Consider the following 18,990-nt stretch of genomic DNA (forward strand, 5'->3'; position numbering starts at 1 on the left):
ACTAACTATGAAATTTGTAAGGTCCTCCTACTTACTTTATTCGCTGTTGATGGAGATGCCTTTACATACGAGATCAACACATACATAAGTGATGTAAAGGATGGAGTTGACGCGAGATAAATTGAAGGCTTTTTATGCACGAAGCCCTTAACCTTGCTGAGGTCCCTATTTTTGGTAAAACGCCTTTTCTATATTTTGTCAAAAATCAGTAGGTACCAAAAATAATTATGTTGATATCTCAATTAATCACGAAGATATATGAGTTTTTGTTAAATTCTCTCAATAAGTTTCAGTAACAATCAAAACCTTTATAGCCTATTTTGCTCAAAAAGTCCCAACTCGATTTTCGTTCTTATTCCCTTTTTGAATACAACTGTTCAATTGTACCTTGATGGAAATGTGAGAGCTTAAAGAAGGAAAAGAAGAAAATGTAAACCCTATTTTGCTCAAAAAGTCCCAACTCGATTTTCGTTCTTATTCCCTTTTTGAATACAATTGTTCAATTGTACCTTGATGGAAATGTGAGAGCTTAAAGAAGGAAAAGAAGAAAATGTAAACAAGAGCGAAAAAAGATTAAGAAGAGTTGAAGTTTAAAGACTGAGGTGTGATAGGAAAGAACAATGCAACAAATGCCAACGAAGATAAATCTAAAAAGAATTGTACCGTGATGTATTTGTTTCTTATTTCATTTTTCTTTTTCTTAAACAACAGTTTTGAAGTTATATCTACACAGGTACCTATATGATACATTATAAATATTATTTATGCACTAGAAATTTTCTATCGAGAAAAGTTTGACGAGAGCATTATGTATGTAGGTCAAAATCAAAACCAAGTCCTGGAAAAATAAATAAAAGAATCAATCCTTGTCTCTCTTCATTTGATATAATAAGTTTTGTAATCAATCTAACCTATTGTCAACTTCTAGGTAGTTTTATAAAAGCTAGAGCAGCAGGAAGTCAAAAAGGACAACACCTTCAATAGGAAATTATGGGTGTACATTGTCCCTTATCGCCAATGAGGGACATACTGCGGGAGGGGCATGCTACGACACAGACCACAGTAGTCAATGTAGCAGTTGTTTCATTTCTACGAAATTAAAAAGATGGTGATAATTCAGATTTGTTTTTTCTTCTTTTTTTAAATATTAATAATCTCGCCTAGTGGTTACCTTCCACCCAAAAGTCCATTATTATTATTTAATAAACGAGTTCTCTTCCCTTTACCCTTCCGTCAGAAAACCAAAGTAATTTCCCAGGTTTGACGTTGGAAAATGAACGAGGCACCAGAACCTCTATCCATAAAATTTTACGACAAAAAATAATATAAAAAGCTTTATTAAGTTTGTGTGGAATAAATTGAAAAGATTTTCATAAACTGGAAGCCACACGATTTTTTTTTTAGATTATTCCAATGGAGTTCTGTTCGTATGAGCTTACTCAACATTTTATTTTTTAGCTTTGTTTTAAATTTATTTATTTATGTAGATACCTTTGGATATGGATACATGAATAGTAATTAGTAATGAAATATTTCCAAATAAAATTACTTATACTGTAGAAAATCTTGAACTGTTACAATTTTCCGAAAGGAGAAAAAAAATGGAATAAAACTCTCGATTGAATGAAAAAAAAACTCAATGAATAAATGATTTTTTCCCGTGCTGCAGAATACCTCCCAGGTACTTGATTGATTAGAGCACCATTGGATTAAAGCGTGTCAACACATTTCAGAGATAATTTATTGTTGATTAAACCTGAAGAATCCAGATTATAGAATTAATTATTATTTATTTATTTTTTTCAATTTGTCATTTGGGTATTTAACCTGAGGCCTTAAAGAGTCCCTTTACCCAGCAGGCTTTTACTGTTATTGTGGTTTCTCAAACAATGTGGAGGACAAAAACTTGTACCTTGGCTGGGATTGAACCTACGCCCTCCTGTTCACCAGGCGAGCGTCTTGACCACTACACCACCGATACAGGTCATAAAGAAAAGTTAATCCAGAGTTCAAGAAATACTGGCCTGTGTAAATCAAATGGGTGACGTCAAAGAAAACCCTTGGATACTGTGTTAACAATCAGTGGTAAGAGCGGCCATAAAAGTTTTTAGGGTACTCACATGGTGTTCTCGGTGGAAGGTAAATAGGGAGCAGTACATCTTAGAATCACTTGAACACCCCCCGGCCCAGTGTATTGAGGAGGCTCTATGTGTAGAAACACGTCTGTGTTGGTTCCTGCATCCGCGGTATTAGCTGGAAACAACAGAAAAGAAAATGGTAAGATAGAAAACAAAGTTTATTTATTTTAATTTAATATTATTATTATTATTATCATTATTATTATTATTATTATTATTATTGAGGTTTGGTTTGATAAAGGAACTATAACCGTTAAAGGTATCATCGTCCCGAAAGCAAAGAGAGGAGCAAGACTGGATAGGAGAAAGCCAGCCGTTCCGAGAACGAACCTTATCTGTTTAGGATAAAATCCGCCCCGGGCGAGAATCGAGCTAGTACTTCCGAGGTAGACGCGCTACCCTCCAAGCAAACTAGGCTGGCTTGTTCTGTTTTGTTTTAAAACATAGAGTTCCCAAAAAGTCGCGAAACTGCTAACTTAAGGCTTCAAGCAATATCCCTGGTTTTAGGACTTTTTTTAAAAAATTAGGACTTTGAAGTAGGATAGGATTAGGACATAATTTTAGGAATAGACTTATCAAAAGGTACACTTACGAATGACGTTGAGTTGGACAGCCTGGGTATCTTGCCCGACCTCATTGGTAGCACGACAGAAGTAAACGCCAGCATCACTTGCCTGGACTCTGTCAATACGGAATATTCCATTGTCAAAGTGGAACTAAAAACAGAAGAAAAACGCCAAGTTATAATGTGTAATAATGTAATACTATAGTGTTTATTTATACTGCTCGAAAACCAACCTCAGAGGTACGGTGGTGTCTAGTGGTTAACCGCAGTCAACCATCCTGAGGATCTGTGCTTTTTCTTTGAAGCATGAGAAACCCTTTGTAACCTCTAACTAGCCAGGCTGGTTACAGTTTGGCTGCTTTGATCCCTACTTATAGTCCCACAGCAAGACACTGGTCTACTCCCTGTTTAAGGCCCCCCCAGCCAGATCGTTTAAAAGTGATAGTTTAGACTGCGGGAGTAAAGGGACTTTTCAGTCTCATTCTGGCAGTATAAGCAGGGTATATTCTGTTCTATGCAATGTTGTGACGTCAAAAATTTGCGAAGTGCAAAGTTGCTTTCAAGAACCCAGCCCTGTTCCTACTTACCTCTGGATTCAATGGGTCTCTCTGGTTCTTGATCCATTCCAAGGAAGGAGTGGGCACTCCGGATGCATCACATCTGAACTCCACTCTATCTCCCACTCTCACGTCTTGATATTTGGGATGCAATTGTACTCTCGGCATCTCGGTAACTGGGCCTGAAGGAAAACAATAAAATTGTAAACACTCATTGAAAATGGCGGTGCTTCAAAGTCGTGCCTCTTACACCGCGCTGATCCCGTACGAAGGACGGGTCAACCACTAGTAATTTTTATTCTTTTGTTTTGTTGTTTTGTGTTGTTTTAGCGGCTTTAGCTTTTGCCGAATGTTGTTGGCAGAATACAGAAAAGATATTTTTTGTATCAGCCATACACCGGGGTGATCGTCTCTAGCCACGTTTCATTGGCTCGTCCTGAACCGCCAGTCAACCATCGTGAGGACTTGTGCTTGTTCTTTAAAAACAGCGAGAAAAACTGCCAGCTAGCTAGGCTGGTTAGGGACAAAGGTAATTTATTATACACCTATGTTAGTTCTAATTTTTGGCACACAATTTTTACTCAAAAAAGCTGTAAATTTAAAAAGTTATCGTAAAAAAATCTTTGGAGAGAAATAACCAAAGTAGGTAAGTTTTTAAAGTGTATACTCGCGCTGTAGGTATGTTAAACTCTGAGTCAATCATAGCTGGAAAACAAAATTTCAACAGTACCGCTGATCAAAGGTGTGTTGTTACTGTTGTTTAATATCATGAGTACTCAAAACTCATACTCATGAGCAGAGTTACTATAGGTACCACCACGGTTAAAGAACACAAAAACCCACTTACTGTACTTCAATCGATCCTGTGGAATGTCTGCATGCATTGGGAAGAGAGAATCAAAAATATTTCTAATCAGGCTTTGAAAATAATGAACTTTTTATAACCTTTAGGCCAGTGATTCCCAACTGGGGTCCGTGAAGGACTTTACGACAACCGGGAAGATCACATAAAATATAGTGAAGGGGCCGCGGAACGTTCACAATTGAAAAAAAAAGGACTGCGTAAGTTTGGGAACAACTGCTTTAGGCCATTGATAGGGACAAATCCAATCTGACTAGTTTGAATAAATGTTGCAAGAGAAAAAAAAATCATTCTTCGGCTGGGATCGAACCCGTGCCCTCCTGTTTACCAGGCGAGCGCCTTGACCACTACACCACCAAAACGGTATTTATGTCCTCAATCAGTTCACTATAGGTTCACTTACCGCTTCCAACAGTCAGGGTAGCATGGGAGGTGACTACATTGAAATTGTCGGTAGCAGTACACACATAGACGCCCGAATCTGAATAGCTTACACGGCGAATAATCAGACCCCCCTGTCCATCATCCATAACGTGGCTGGACATTGGTCCACCTTCCTTACTCCATCTGATTGACACAGGCTAAGGGGGAAAACAATAAAATTGAATAGCTCATCCTTAAAGGGGACTTAGCCACACATATTAGGTAGGTTTCTAAATTTATCAAATATTGACGAGCACCATACCTGAGTAGACTACCGACCCCATTAAACCAGCCTATTAGTTTTACTGGAGAATTATATTTTAGTGCTTCACAGGTAGAATTTAACCGGGATCATTAAAATGGAACGTTAGATTGCCTGACTCAACATCGCTCTAAAGATTCCGTCTTCTCTTTTAGCACTCAAAATGTAGACATGGTCTCTTAGATCAAAACAATACAACCGGAAGGCAAAAGAAGAAAAATGATCTAATTGTCAATGTCTAGAAATTAATAGAAAAGGAAATGCCCAAGATATAAGCCCTTTTTGTACGGAGTTTGGGGCTTACTGCTACAAAACGGTCGAGTTAAAACGTAGACCTTCACTTCGTTTGGTCAACAAGTCATTAAAAAAAAAAAAAAAAAAAAAAAAATACATTACAGTCCTTCCCCCTAATATTAGAATAAAACCAAGAGCTTAAAGAAAAACATTATTACAAAATCTAGTAAGATTACATATTCATGAACAAAATACAATATTCACAAATTCAAGAGATTCCTTGGTTTAATAGTCCTCTTTGGACGGGATAACAAGTTAGGAGAGGGTATCTTATATCTAGATATTGGAGAACCCGGGTCAACTGGTACTGTGGGACTCTGAGGTGGATGTGGGGGATTTGGTTGAAGCTTAGGGCTTGGAGGAAATAAAGGTACATTATTTTCAAATCTCATAGGAGCCCAGACACTACTGTCATTTTAGTGCCCAAAGCAACAATCTGGATGGCTGGCTCCCGTACTGTCACTTGAATGGTAGGTTTGGGCGGATAGAATGACTGCGGAGGTTCAGTTGTAATGGAGGCTCCTAAAAAACCATTAAGTCAGATTAGTAATGAAATTTCCATTGGGAGATCACCGATCGAAGTACCTGAGGCCGAAAATACAGCCTTCACAACAGGTAATTTACGTCATTACACATTCTATTTACTTAGCAAAACTTTACCAGTGCTGAGCGGGAAAAAAACCCAGTTCAATAATTTCTGATTCATTTAATCTCAAGTCTACAGTATCATGTTAATTTGGACAGAAACAATTTGTTTCATCTTGGTCTTCTTTACGGATGTCTTGGTCCGAACGACCACAATTAGCGATTTCCCTAACGTAATGATGCTGTTCTCAGTTAAATGATTAAATCTGTAGCTAATATGTAAATTTAAGAGTACGAAACCCCCGATTTTAGAGGTTTAGGATTATTTTCAACCAACATTCAATACCGAATATTAGGTCTTTGAATGAACTCAGAAGCACATAGAACCTAATATGTACATGATCTAAGGTTTATTCCGCACACGGTAAGTATTGGTCCGGAACTGATCAGTCTACGGATTTAGCAATCTGTTATATTTCACACACTACATTCCAGTTATTTTGCTTCAGTGCCGATCAACCTGGTAAACAGGAGGGCACAGGTTCAATCCCAGCCAAGGTACGGAAATCTATCCCCATTTATTCGAAAAGAAAAAGTGACCACAGTTTACATAAATTTAACTGATTTAACTCCAAGGGTTAGGTGGCAGAGAATGCCTTAGGCGCTAACCTCACACGGTTTTTACCTTCCACTAGTGGAGTGGTTTAACATTTTTACCACAAATTACCTAAAGTGGAGTGGTTTAACATTTTTACCACAAATTACCTAGATTGAAAAAAAAGTTCAATTATAGAATTGGTAGAAACTTAAAACTACAATAAGAGCAGGGGGGACGGCACAAAATAGCAAAGAAAATTAGAGAGTGAGATTAGAGTAGAAAATTGGAACAAAGTTTGACAATATTGAACATTCCACCCCTACTGTGAGAGGTTAGTAGTAGAGCCCAGTGATCTGATAGAAATAAAATAGGGTAAGTGTAGATATAACTATATTTTTTAACAGTAGCATATATCCGTCGGGCCCCGCCTAAGGGACCTTGGGTCAATAACGAATCGAGGGCACTGTGAGGCTGGGATAGTTAGGATATACGCATTTTTTTTTTTTTTTTTTTTTTTTTTTTTTTTACAAATCAAAATTTTTTCTAGTAAAATAAATTTTTCCCCTTTTTTTTTTTTTTTTTTTTTTCTTAAGTCAATCAAACTTGTTCATAGTCAAAGCAATTATTCACCAAGTCTAAATCATTCCCATCCGACACCTTATGATGGACTAAATTTAGGATTAAGAGTAAATGAGAAAAAAAAAAACTACTCAAACCGACTTGAATGAGAGAGTAGCTTGTAGCGCTGGGGAAGACAAATATTATACTGTGTTCATAAAATATCCATCAGAAATTCTGGGGCTAGTAGAAAATGATCAAAATAGAAAAGATGAAAAAACAAACCTCCAAAAAGGTGTGTAGGCGTTTGGCTAAAATTAAAGTACAAGACGGGTCTTCGTTTAAGAAGACTCTTTCCAGAGCTCAGAAACAGTAAAGTGGATATTTTATGCACACAAAATACAATTTGATAGTATGGGACAACACAAGTTTTAATAAAAGCTTGGTTATTAATATGGAGCCATAACTGACAGAATAAAAATGATAGCAATCATCTCGGTACAGTGCTGCTCGGTACAAACTGTTTAGATCACGAGACAGCCTCAGGTACACTAGGGGTCTATTTCAAAGAATTTCGCACTTTACACTTAGCCCTTGACAATGGCTGGCTATCAATAATCATTTTGGTGTCAAAATGTTCTTCAAGAGCGAAGTGCAAAATGCGAAGTTACTTTCAGGAACAGGCCATAGATTTACTCTCTGGTCTACAGAAATGAACCTTGAGTTTTAGCCCCGGAGTTTAGAATTGAGGGCAGCACAATACCAAGAGACATGGAAAGCTACGCTCATTTCCCTAGATAGTGAAGTAGATGGAATGCGCTAACATGTAGAAATGGGACGGACACAACATTTATCCCCAAGTACCAACATAATGAAACATAGCACCTTTCCCTATCACTGTTGAGAGTCGGCCGATCATGACTCCGGCTGCGTTTCGCACTCTGCACGTAACATACAAGAGTCCATCTGAGATCGTTACGTTCCAATATCGTTCTGCCCCCCACTCCGAGTGTCTGTACAACTCTTGAGGTGGATTGATTTCAGATTCACCAGTACGATTGCCAGAGTAGATAGTTTCGAATTCGATGCTCAAAGGCTCTCGGCTTTTATATTTACAACAAAATCTTATAACACTGCCGACCTCTTCATCAACATAGTCGGGCCTTAACTCCACCATGATTCCAGCTTGAAAACAAACAATCCAGGGACTTGGTCATTATTCTCCCGGGAAATAAAACAGAGGGCAGATTAAAATAATCCTGGACATAATAGGTACATACCCTCATCTTAGGTCGCAGTTCAATTCGATATGATTTCCAGTGTTACGACATCGCGCGATCGAATCGAACATTGACTAACTAGTGCTATTGGTTATGTTGCTTTCGAATTTTTGGCACGTTGAAAAATTTAGAAGAAATGTAACCAAATACATAGAAACCACGTGCGACGTCATAGGACTAGAAATTCATATCCCATGGCGTTGTATCTACCTTTTTATCCTTCACACAATCTTTAAAATTAGTAATGGTAAAATGTAAATCGTGAAACTAACGGAACTCAAAACTTAAAAGTAAGTATAATGTCATATATCTCAATGTACCATAGGGTACAATCGAAGATTTCATAGTAGGAAGCATAAAACAAAGTTAGTACAAAATGAGTAGGTTTCTAAGAAATTGAAGGGCAAACCCACCAATTTCTTCAAATCTTTTCAAACTCTCATCACTCAAACTTCTTGAAAACCTCATTCTTACATGAGACTATCAACAAATGTAGGCGTCAATCAACTTACAAACCAATATCTGAAAACAAACTCTGCAAACTTTGGGACGAAAAAGGAGTCAAAACAGGATCAAGATAATGTGCACCTTTCTAAGACTTTTTCCGACTTACCTATGCTATGGCAGCGAGCTCCAGAATAACCAGGAGCGCAATTGCACACCACGGTATTGTTTGCGGCTAGACCACAGCTACTTTCGTGACCATTGCAGGGACATTTCTGACAGGAGTTATCGTAGTTTCGATAGTACCCATCGGCACAAGACTGAGGAAAAAGAGATTGAGAAAATAATGATTATTTTGAGTTGCTTTCGAGTTTTTGGCACGTTGTAAATGAGGAGAATTGCTTTGACGATTTTGTAGGAAGATCACAGAGAGTACAGGTTTAGTGCTTTATTTAGGACAGGCAGTCTTTTAATTTCAACAGTTCAACATAGCACCGCTATACCTATTGGGTTCTATGAATTAATACTGAGGGTATAATAGGGAGGTTACATTGAAGTATGGACGAGCAAAGTCGTATTATAATAATGAGTAAAGAAGAGAAGGTAACTGTAATAGCCTAGGTATTTCTAGGAGATTAAATAACTAAATATTAGAAACTGAGACATAAAAATAAAAAGGTCACACCATGTTGGAGTCAGAAGAAAGAATCATTGTTTTTATTTTATTTTCCAAAATCTTTTTTCACAATAGGTTAGGGCCTGTTGTAAGTTGTATAAAATTTTAACTGAAATGGGGGGTTGAGGGGGCTGTTGAACATTACAGTAACCACCCAATTTTGGTTTCTACATCTGAAAGGACCAACATGAAAAAATTCGATAGGTAGATAATTATACTAATTATTATTTTACTTAGGTTATTTTAATCAATGGATACTTACAAGTTACAAGTTGGTTTTCATCCCGACTCGGAGTTTCGTCTATCTTATAGAAATTTTCAAGGGACCTTGTAAGTAGCCATTGATTACAATAACCTAAGTATACATGTATCCATTATACGAGACAACTTGTAAGTATCCAATTATCCATTGATTAAAATAACCTAAAAAAATAGTATTTACAAAGGATGTCAAAATTAAATTAATTAATAGTGTATTAATTATGCTAAAATAACTTTAGCAGGATACATTACCTCACAGGAGTATCCCTTATATCCAGGAGGACACGAGCACACTTCGATCTGGGTTGCTCTGCCCTGCTCAGTACGTTCTACAACCGCCGTATCCAGACTCAAATCAGACAAGTAAGTAGTAATCGTGTTGGAGGCATGACTGGCGCGTATCAGGATGGATTCTACGTTAGAGAGAACTGTGAGTAGATCGGCGCGCGAGGCATCACGGGCCCCGTTGGGAGATAGGCGACGCCAGCCCCGTTCAATCAACGGCACAGAGTAGGTCTGTTAGGGGGAAGAAGAGGGAGAGTTATAGGGTTAAATTTACAGTCGTTAGGAAATGTTAAAAAAGGAATTTTAATTGTGTTAAGCATAAATGCTCATCACAAATGTCGTCAATTGATAAATCTATACTAAATTTCATGACTTCACTTTTACTCGAACCACCGACCTCCAGACCCGAAATCCAACGTGCTAACCACTGAGGTTGTTTGACACAACATGAGAAAAAAAGTCCTGGTAGAATAGTTGCTAAGGGACTTGAGATTAGGATTCAAAACAAAGAGGACTCTGATTTGAATCCCAGTATCAACATTAAAAACTGAGATGGAGGAAGGCCATTTGTAGTCCTAATTTCATAATTTCAAACAAATGAATGTTCATGTAAAATCCCTACTCGAGTGTACACTTTGCTAAAATTCCAGAGAGGATAAAGTAGGTAAGTCTAACCTGGTATTCCTGGTTACAGTGAATTGTTAGTTAAAAAAAAAAAAAAAAAAAAAAAAAAAAAAAAAAAAAAAAAAATTTTTAAAAAAGTTACAGTGAATTGTTTATTAAAAAAAAAAAAAAAAAAAAAAAAAAAAAAAAAAAAAAACTGTTGATAAAATTAAACAATACAATAAGGACTATGATTATACCTTGGGAGAATTGGGTATCAGCTTTTCGTCATGGTCCCAATAAAGGGAAATTCCATTTCCATAGATGACCACATCCGTATCGTCAAAGTTAATAGCACCAGGGCCAGCTGTGTATCTCTGGGTCCATGTGAGCTTGCCTCCGTAGGAAGTAATCTGAAGACAAAGTAGAAATAATTAGGTTAGTTTGCTCTTTTCTTTTGAATAACCAAAGAAATAAACTACAAAATAAAGGAATTTTTACTTGTGTTAAGCATAGGTATTTAATTGCTTGTCACAAATATTGTTCTCCGATTATTACACCTCGATAAATTTTATGACTTGGCTTGGACTCAAACCACCAACCTCCAGAACCAAAGTCCAATGCGTTAACAACTGCACCACTGAGGATGGTATAAACTACAAAATATTTAGAACAGTTTGTTAATACATTTGATTGCTTCTCTCAGAAAATTTTACCTGAGACTTAAGAAACTATCTTGCTTCTTCACAATCTCCAAATGAAATTAATAACCTACCCGGTTTCCAGTAAACTGATTGGGTAGAGACCAATACAGTCTTTGTCCTCGCAGAGAAGAGTCTTTATATCCGATTTCATTGTTTGCCAATTCAATAGTGAATCCACTACTGATTGTTTGTTGGCGATTTCTGAAACAAAAAGTTCATCATGTGAAAATTACTGTTCTTGTTCCTGAAAGCTTCAGACTATGGATTTCACAATTCATGAATATTCTTTTGTCCAAGTGACTATAAAAGGCTTGTAACTTGAAATATTGATAAAGCTTTTTCCTCTGTACCTAATGCTTTTTACACTCAGACTTCTGAGCATAAGGAAGAAAATTTTCTAGGCCAGAAGTTCTGGCAGACCTAGATTCCAAGACTAATCTCACTAATTCCCTTGCAAAGTAAGATATTTTAAGCTACCTTATTGCTTTAGTTTTCTGGCCCAAAATAACTACCCAGCAACTTACCAAGTTGGAACAACATAAGATTATGATCCATATTTTTACTAACCTTAAATCTAGCACATGCACTGAACATTATTTTTCAGTTGACTTTTGAAACATCATAGGGTATTACCTATATGATATAAAGTGGGCAGCATGATAAAAGAAAGACAGAGAACCGATAAATCTGAATAAATATCGAAAAATTAGTTCTAAATTGCATCAGAAGATCTTAAAACTGGTTTTACTTATGTCTTTTTATCTCAAAAAATTAACTTATTTTTACTTCTTCTTTTTGAAAATTTCGCGGGTAAAAGGCCCTGTTTACACAATAAACAAAACAGCTGCGAATGCGCAAAAAAGTCTTCAATGCGCATTCTCATTTTTTATCTGATTTTCCCAAAATGCAACGCCGCCATTTTTTCATTTCCCGTTCATAAAACTTGAAAAACACAATGGATTTTACTACAGGGGCGGCATGTGCTGTGTAAGAAAATGGTGTGTTTCTCAAGGTCGGTCATTGACCTCACTCTCATTATGGGATTTATTTTCGCTCAAAAGAATCCCTCAAATGAAATCTCCCTGTTTTTGTGGGGAATTTAGATCATTGGGGGATTTTTTCATTTATTTTTCTCAATTTTATCATTTTATTTTTCCGATTTTATCTTCCCATTTTTACCTACTTTTCATTGTTGTTGTTTTTTTTTATATTTATTTATTTTTATTTTATTACTGAGCCCTCATACGATTTTTTTTCATACCTGTCAGTCAATGTAAATCCATGAGAGTCATTGAAGAACAGCATAGGTATCTGAGTTGTGTACAAGTTACTGGAACGACACTGATCAGCCACACTGGAGCAGAAACATTGCATACATCCCTCGGGATGGGAGGCTGACAGGTCAAACGTGTTGGGACGACAACGGTCACAGCGGATTCCTTCAACGTTGATCTGGAATTATCAATCAAATCAATCAATCAAATTTAAATTCTTTGTGGTAAAGCAGAGCTTTTTCACAACTTTTGTGGATATTACAACATTATTAAGTGCCTCCTTTGCAATCAATTTCCATATTTCAATGATTTTTTTTACACTGGTAATGCCGCCACTGGTCGCTACTCGATTAAAGTAGCTACTCAATTGTCCTCACGAGGCGTAAGTTTCTTACCTTGCAAACACACTGGTTATTATCGGTACAAGTGCTCATTCCTGCCGGATCACAATCGCACCGCGGTACGTCCTGGGGTTCACAAGGGATTCGTCTGGCTGGATCGCCCACATATCCTGGAAGACATCTGTCACAATGGTCGCCGGTTGTGAAGTCTCGGCAATTCTGAAACGGAGCGGAGAAAGGTTTTTTTTTTTTTTTTTTTTTCCTTTAAGGCTCTTTAACACTAGCTAGTAGGTCGTTCGCGCCGGAGGAAAGGTTGTCCACAACAATAGCAAACAACACTATTCGGTTTGGAATTAAAAGATGATTGGGGACTTTGAGAAGTAAGCAATGATTGGGAGGGCTTCTTCTTGAATTGATTCTTTCTACCTTTCATAAAATTCAAATTCTCCATCACCTGTCCATTGTTATGTCCTGAGAGGGTAGAGCAATCTATAATTGCTGTTTCCATGGATACTGCCAATATGAGCTTGTTCACACTACACAGGACACGATTTTTACGACGCCTTTATTGTGGGAACGGGCCTTTTTTATTTCATTATCGCACATTTAATGGGAAAAACAGGTAGTTAGGCACCTACCTGTTACAATCTAATACGAAATGGGCACCTACAATCTATAATACGAACAAATAATTGAGTTTAATCTAATCATGTTAAACGCATTCATTCGCATCGGCCTGTAATATGCATTGATAACAAAATCAACAACACAAACACATCAAGTGAATGTATTTTTAGACCGCCCTTCCTTTATTATTATAATAGTAATAAAGAGGTATAAGGGACGGACTATTGTATTCGCTTCGGTGTCGTCTGTCTGTCTGTCAGTCAGTCTGTCTGTCCCCATAGAAGGACTTATCCAAACCTAGTAGACCTATATATCAAATTAAAGGTCTTTTTACCAGGAACACGAAAATGGTGGTGTAATTTTCTTGAAAATTAAAACTCTTATTTATTTCATCCAAGTCATTACAAGTATAATACGGGACCCAATTGGTAGTAATAGTAAGCAAAGGTCATGGGACCGAATTGGCGTTCTTCCCCTGGTACAATACGGGCTAGGTATGTTCTAATGAAACACAGAACAAGGGGGTTGAAAACACAACAACTAGGTATCTCTCTCTCTCTCTCTCTCTCTCTCTCTCTCTCTCTCTCTCTCTCTCTCTCTCTCTCTCTCTCTCTCTCTGTGTGTTTTCACTCTTCTATACGTCTTTAAGGTTTTTTTTTGTTACATAGGTATATTTTTATTGTTGTGTGAGTATAATTTAAATTCAAAATCGCTTAACTGACGGTCTTCCTCTTTAGGAGTTAAATCTGAAGAATAAATCATTAGGTTTATGTATATTATCGGAAGAATAAGTGAGTAGGTAATCCATTATTTTATTAAAACAAAAAGCCCTACCTTTGATAAGAAAGAGGCTGAGTGCACCCCCGAACTCCAAGCACAGAGCCGAAAATACTTCGAACCCGCCGGGAATCGAACTTGGGACCTTTGGCGTGCAAGCCTCGTGTGATGCCCACTCGGCCACGGAGGTAACTATAGCTACTAAACCTATGTAGATAATGTATACTGTATTATAGGTACTCGTAGTGAGTAGTTAGAAATAAGAAACAAGAAGTCGGTTTGGTATTACGTAGGTAAGTAGGTGCCTCTCTATAGAACGAAAGGAACAAAAAGAGAACGAAAGGAACAAAAAGAGGACGAAAGAAACAAAAAGAGGACAAAAGAAACAAAAAAGAACGAAAAAGGAACAAAAAGAGAACGAAAGGAGAGGAAAAAAAAGGACAAAAGAGTTGAACAGACCAGAAACCATAGAAAAGAGGACGAAAGAGATGAAAAAGAAGGGAGAGAGACGAAGAAATGAGAGCAAAAATATGCATGCTTCATATTTGTTGAGGTCCCCCCGAAAAAAAAGGTGTTCTGAATATCAAATGCTCGACATGCCAACAAGAAAACGCTGACTATGAAGTAAATAAGAGAGGGAGAGAAAAAGTTCCAAAGAAGAAAAAAAAAGTTTTCGCCTTCCTCTTTGCCGTGTGCTTCCTCTTTGGGCGAAGATTGGTGATGGCCCAGAGAGGACTGTACGGTAGGCTGTAGGGAACGTTTTAGATTAATTAGAATTTAGGCCGCGCGGCAGATTTTATACTGAATTAGAGTTTATTAGAGCCTTTGGGCCACGCGGCTAATTTTGTCCTGAAAGGATTATGTTCGTTCTCGGAACGGCTAGATTTCTCCTACCCTGTCTTCCTTCACTCTTTGATTTCGGGACGATAGGACCTCACCTCTTCTAAAAGAGCCTATAGACCGTATAATATATATTCGTTTTTATTACATTCATTTATCCATTGAAGTTTCAAAGACATTACAGCGATCAGGCTATTTAGCTTGGAGGGTAGCCTGTCTTGTAAGTGCTAGGTCGCGGGTTCGAGTCCCGCCCTACGCCTTACCGGATACTTCACTCTGCACAGGATCCATCTCAGCTATTTTGAAATGAAGTGACAGTAACGAAATGAAGTTATACAATTACCTTTGAAATGAAGTTATACAATTACCTATTTACAAAAGTACTTTCTTCATTTCAAAATAATGGGAATTCACAAAGTTATGGGATCTAAAATCTATATGTCAGCTATGTCTAGCAAGGAAGGGGTGTAATGTGTAAATCTTACGGCTTATGTATGTTCAGCTAGGAAGCGATGTGCTATGCCTTATCTGAACACATCGGGACGAAAAAAGTGTGAAATGTTGAAAATAATTTTGACTTGTGACTCTCCCCCCTCCTTCCTCTCCCTCTCTTCCCCTCCCCTTCTTCCTTCTCTACAAAAATGAAGACGAGTGGGAGAATGAAAAAAAGAAGGAAAATTTAAATATGAAATGAAGAAATATCACCCTTCTGTGTGTAAGATTCTCTCTCTCTCTCTCTCACTCTCTTTCTCTCTCTCGCTCTCTCTCTCTCTCTCTCCCACTCTCTCTCACCCTCTTTCTCTCTCTCCCTCTGTCTCTCTCTCTCCCCCTCTCCCTCAGACACTCATATACACACATTCGCTCACACAATCTGTGAAAAAATTCACGCCCATGGGGGAAAAGAACGTTTATTACAATATGAGATGGTATGTTAGATACCTACGTTAGGTATTACATTGTAAAATGGTAGAAATGTAGGTATGTGTATATCTAAAGGACTGCTCCCACTTGTCGTGAGTTTCATCCGATTTTTCCCCGAATGTCCTGTAGGCAATGTAATTTAAATGAGAGTGTTCCCACTACACACGACACGATTTCTTTCCCCGAACGATAAAAAAATGTTCTTGTTAGGCAATGCCATTTAAAAGGAGTGGTCCCATTACACCTGACGCACGTTTTTTTGTCCGGACGACAAGTGGGAACGTACTAGTAATACTCGCACTTCGTGCTCGGGAGGGGGGCTTCGCCCCCCTCCACCCCCCGGGGGCTTCGCGTGTTCGCTACGCGGAGTTGCGTAGGTGTACCTATAGGAACCTACTACCTACAATTATTGTGAAGTAGGTAATTATTTTTATTTCTGAATTTACTTTCCATTGAAAAGTGAAATAATACTACCTAACTATCCAAGTGAAATAATAATAACTCTCAATTTTATTCGTTACTAGTAGGTATTTCAATTCGATAATATTAATCCGAGAATCACCTAGTTTTTAGTTCGATTTTTCGAAATCGATTTGACTTTTTTGAAAATCTAAGTGTACCTATAGGAACCTACTTACCTACAATTATTGTGAAGTAGGTAATTATTTTTATTTCTGATTTTACTTTCCATTGAAAAGTGAAATAATACTACCTAACTATCTAAGTGAAATAATAACAACTCTCAATTTTATTCGTTACTAGCAGGTATTTCAATTCGATAATATTAATCCGAGAATCACCTAGTTTTTAGTTCGATTTTTCGAAATCGATTTGACTTTTTTGAAAATCTACTTTTTGTTCATGTGTAATTTCAGCATAAATTAAAGTTTATTCTTGTAGTGATTTATTCAATACAATAAATTTATTACATAGATTTATCGATGTATTTTCATTGAAACTTTAAAAACCAAGCGTTCGGGTTTTCGAGGAAATTTTATTGACAAACCCAGAAGGTGTTTTGAAGTCCTTAAGTACTTGTACCGGCCTCATAAGGTATGTATCCGGCTTGCTAAGGTCATATTTAGTCGAAAATTTCAACCATTCTTGTCGAAGAATTGAACTACGAGTCTAAAAAATCCACAGACTCCTTTGCTGCCACTATTTTTTATTTATTTCACTTGAAATAAACTGAAGTGTCTTTACTTTCGGTCCGAACATAGGTACCTCCTTTTTATTAGATATGTAGGTAAGTACGTTCTTTTGAAGGGAAAAAGAAGAAAAAAAGTAAAAAAAAAAAAACGGTTTTTATCCTACTAGATTTCACTCAATAGACCGTACAAACACCCACAAAGTGTTTACTTACGTAGCAGGTTCCAGTCAGAGGGTCGCAATCGGTCGAGTGACCATTACAATAGCAGGGTTCACAGCGATGGGCGGATGGTTCACTGTACCCGGCTGGTTGAGCAGTGTACCCTGCGTCACAAAGTTCACACGATAATCCTGCGTATCCTTGGGGACAAACACATTGCTCTACTTCGTGGGCTTTGGCTTGGCCTGTGTTACGATCCTCAGCTGTGTCCAGAGATACAAAACGGAGTCTGAAAACAAAGGAAAGGTCAGTGTTGATTTTTAGTTTAGAATAGAATATACCTTGTTTATCCTGCTGGGATAGGTCTGAAAAGTCCCTTTTCTCTCGCAGTCTAAACAAGGTCTTATCTTATGTATATTATGACATATTATGGGGAGTACATTTTACAAATGAGCAAATTAAACACCTTGATTACTTCTTCTTTAGCTTCTTTATATTATTATTACTTGATTATCCAATACTCTATGCCTTTGAAAATGGTCTGCACAAATAGGCCCGTAGCAAAGATTTTGACGAGGGGCGGAGGGGGTTGGATGCTCAAAATTTTCGGAGTCTGGTCTACAGTAAGGGAGAAAAATGAAGCTTGAGGGGGAAAATGAAGCCCTAAATACGGCCCTGCTTGCTAATGATCCCCGGGTCCTTCTCGTGATTTTATTCAGACTCGAATCACAGACCCTGAAATTACGAGCGTATTACTCTACGACTAAGCTTTGAGCTTAAAAGAAGAAGAAGAAGAAAAAAAAGCTAACTATTATTTCACAAGCTCCGGCGCGCCGTTAAGCATACATCAACCATGTTTCAAAACTTCCTCGCCACCTTGTACCGGCAATATTATTGATGAAATTTATTTTGCTTTGTCACAGCACACGAAAGCAAGAACGTGGAGGAAATTTAATTAGTAGCCTGCAACTTGCAAAGCGTAGGTATAGTCTAGCCTGTATCTTTACCCTGCTTCTCTCGTGTTTGTTGTGTAGGTTGCTTTGATGAAGATGTTTTGAATGTTGGCGAGCGTTTTCAGGATTTGTTCTCGGGTGGCAGTCTGACCTTCGGAGCTTTGCCAGTACTGTTCGTACAGAGGCGCGGAGATGGTCACGGGCTGGTTGGGTTCCACCGGGGTCTGACTGTAGTAGAGGAGGTGAACACCATCACCCTGTGGGAAAAGAACGGACATGGCGTTAATATATCTTAGTGCATCTCGGATACATTTTTTTTCTTCTCATATTGAGTATAAAAATCATAATACAATCCAATAAATAAAAGGGAAAATAATACATTAAAATACACGTCATTCATAAAACATATTTTTTTTTTTACTCCTCAAAAAGAAGAAGAAGAAGAAGAAGAAAGAAATGAAACTAAAAAGAAAGTTTAAAATCTCGGGATACTCACGCCAACTATTTCCACATCGACGGCATTATTCTTCGAGCTTTGCCCTCCAGGGACCGGAACATGACGCACCGTGTAACTCAAATTGCCCCCATACGACGCCACTTTGTCTCCCAGGAACTTGGCTGGCAAAGACCAATAGTACACATCCTGACTGGTGGGTGTGAAATCGTAGAAGACAATTTCCCGAGCGTTGGTATTCACATTGAGGTTGGTTATGGGGTAGTCTGTTTCGCTGTACTTGACGAGTTTGAAATCTTGAACGTCACGCGTGAATGACGAGGAGATCTGATGGAGAACAGAAAGGTGAGTGGTTCTGGTTCAAACTTAGTATTAAAGCGTACAATCAGAATTATTTTT

The 18,990-nt window shown here is 37.7% G+C and overlaps 1 protein-coding gene across 1 annotated transcript in view; it reads right to left on the reverse strand.

Moving 5' to 3' along the window:
- LOC103509453 (basement membrane-specific heparan sulfate proteoglycan core protein) overlaps positions 1 to 18,990 on the reverse strand; it is a gene marked incomplete at its 3' end in the record, with an annotated part of 41,546 nt that overhangs the window by 11,987 nt on the left and 10,569 nt on the right. The window contains 16 exon segments of the mRNA XM_026823778.1: positions 2,121 to 2,253; positions 2,731 to 2,854; positions 3,291 to 3,442; positions 4,108 to 4,134; positions 4,526 to 4,703; positions 5,511 to 5,623; positions 7,728 to 8,027; positions 8,736 to 8,886; positions 9,756 to 10,019; positions 10,652 to 10,804; positions 11,167 to 11,296; positions 12,357 to 12,547; positions 12,765 to 12,929; positions 17,239 to 17,473; positions 18,192 to 18,394; positions 18,634 to 18,918. Coding sequence (XP_026679579.1) covers positions 2,121 to 2,253; positions 2,731 to 2,854; positions 3,291 to 3,442; positions 4,108 to 4,134; positions 4,526 to 4,703; positions 5,511 to 5,623; positions 7,728 to 8,027; positions 8,736 to 8,886; positions 9,756 to 10,019; positions 10,652 to 10,804; positions 11,167 to 11,296; positions 12,357 to 12,547; positions 12,765 to 12,929; positions 17,239 to 17,473; positions 18,192 to 18,394; positions 18,634 to 18,918 — 2,804 coding nt within the window.

This window comes from Diaphorina citri, unplaced genomic scaffold (assembly GCF_000475195.1).
Source record: "Diaphorina citri unplaced genomic scaffold, Diaci psyllid genome assembly version 1.1 scaffold499, whole genome shotgun sequence".
In the NCBI taxonomy this organism is placed as follows: Eukaryota; Metazoa; Arthropoda; class Insecta; order Hemiptera; family Psyllidae; genus Diaphorina; species Diaphorina citri.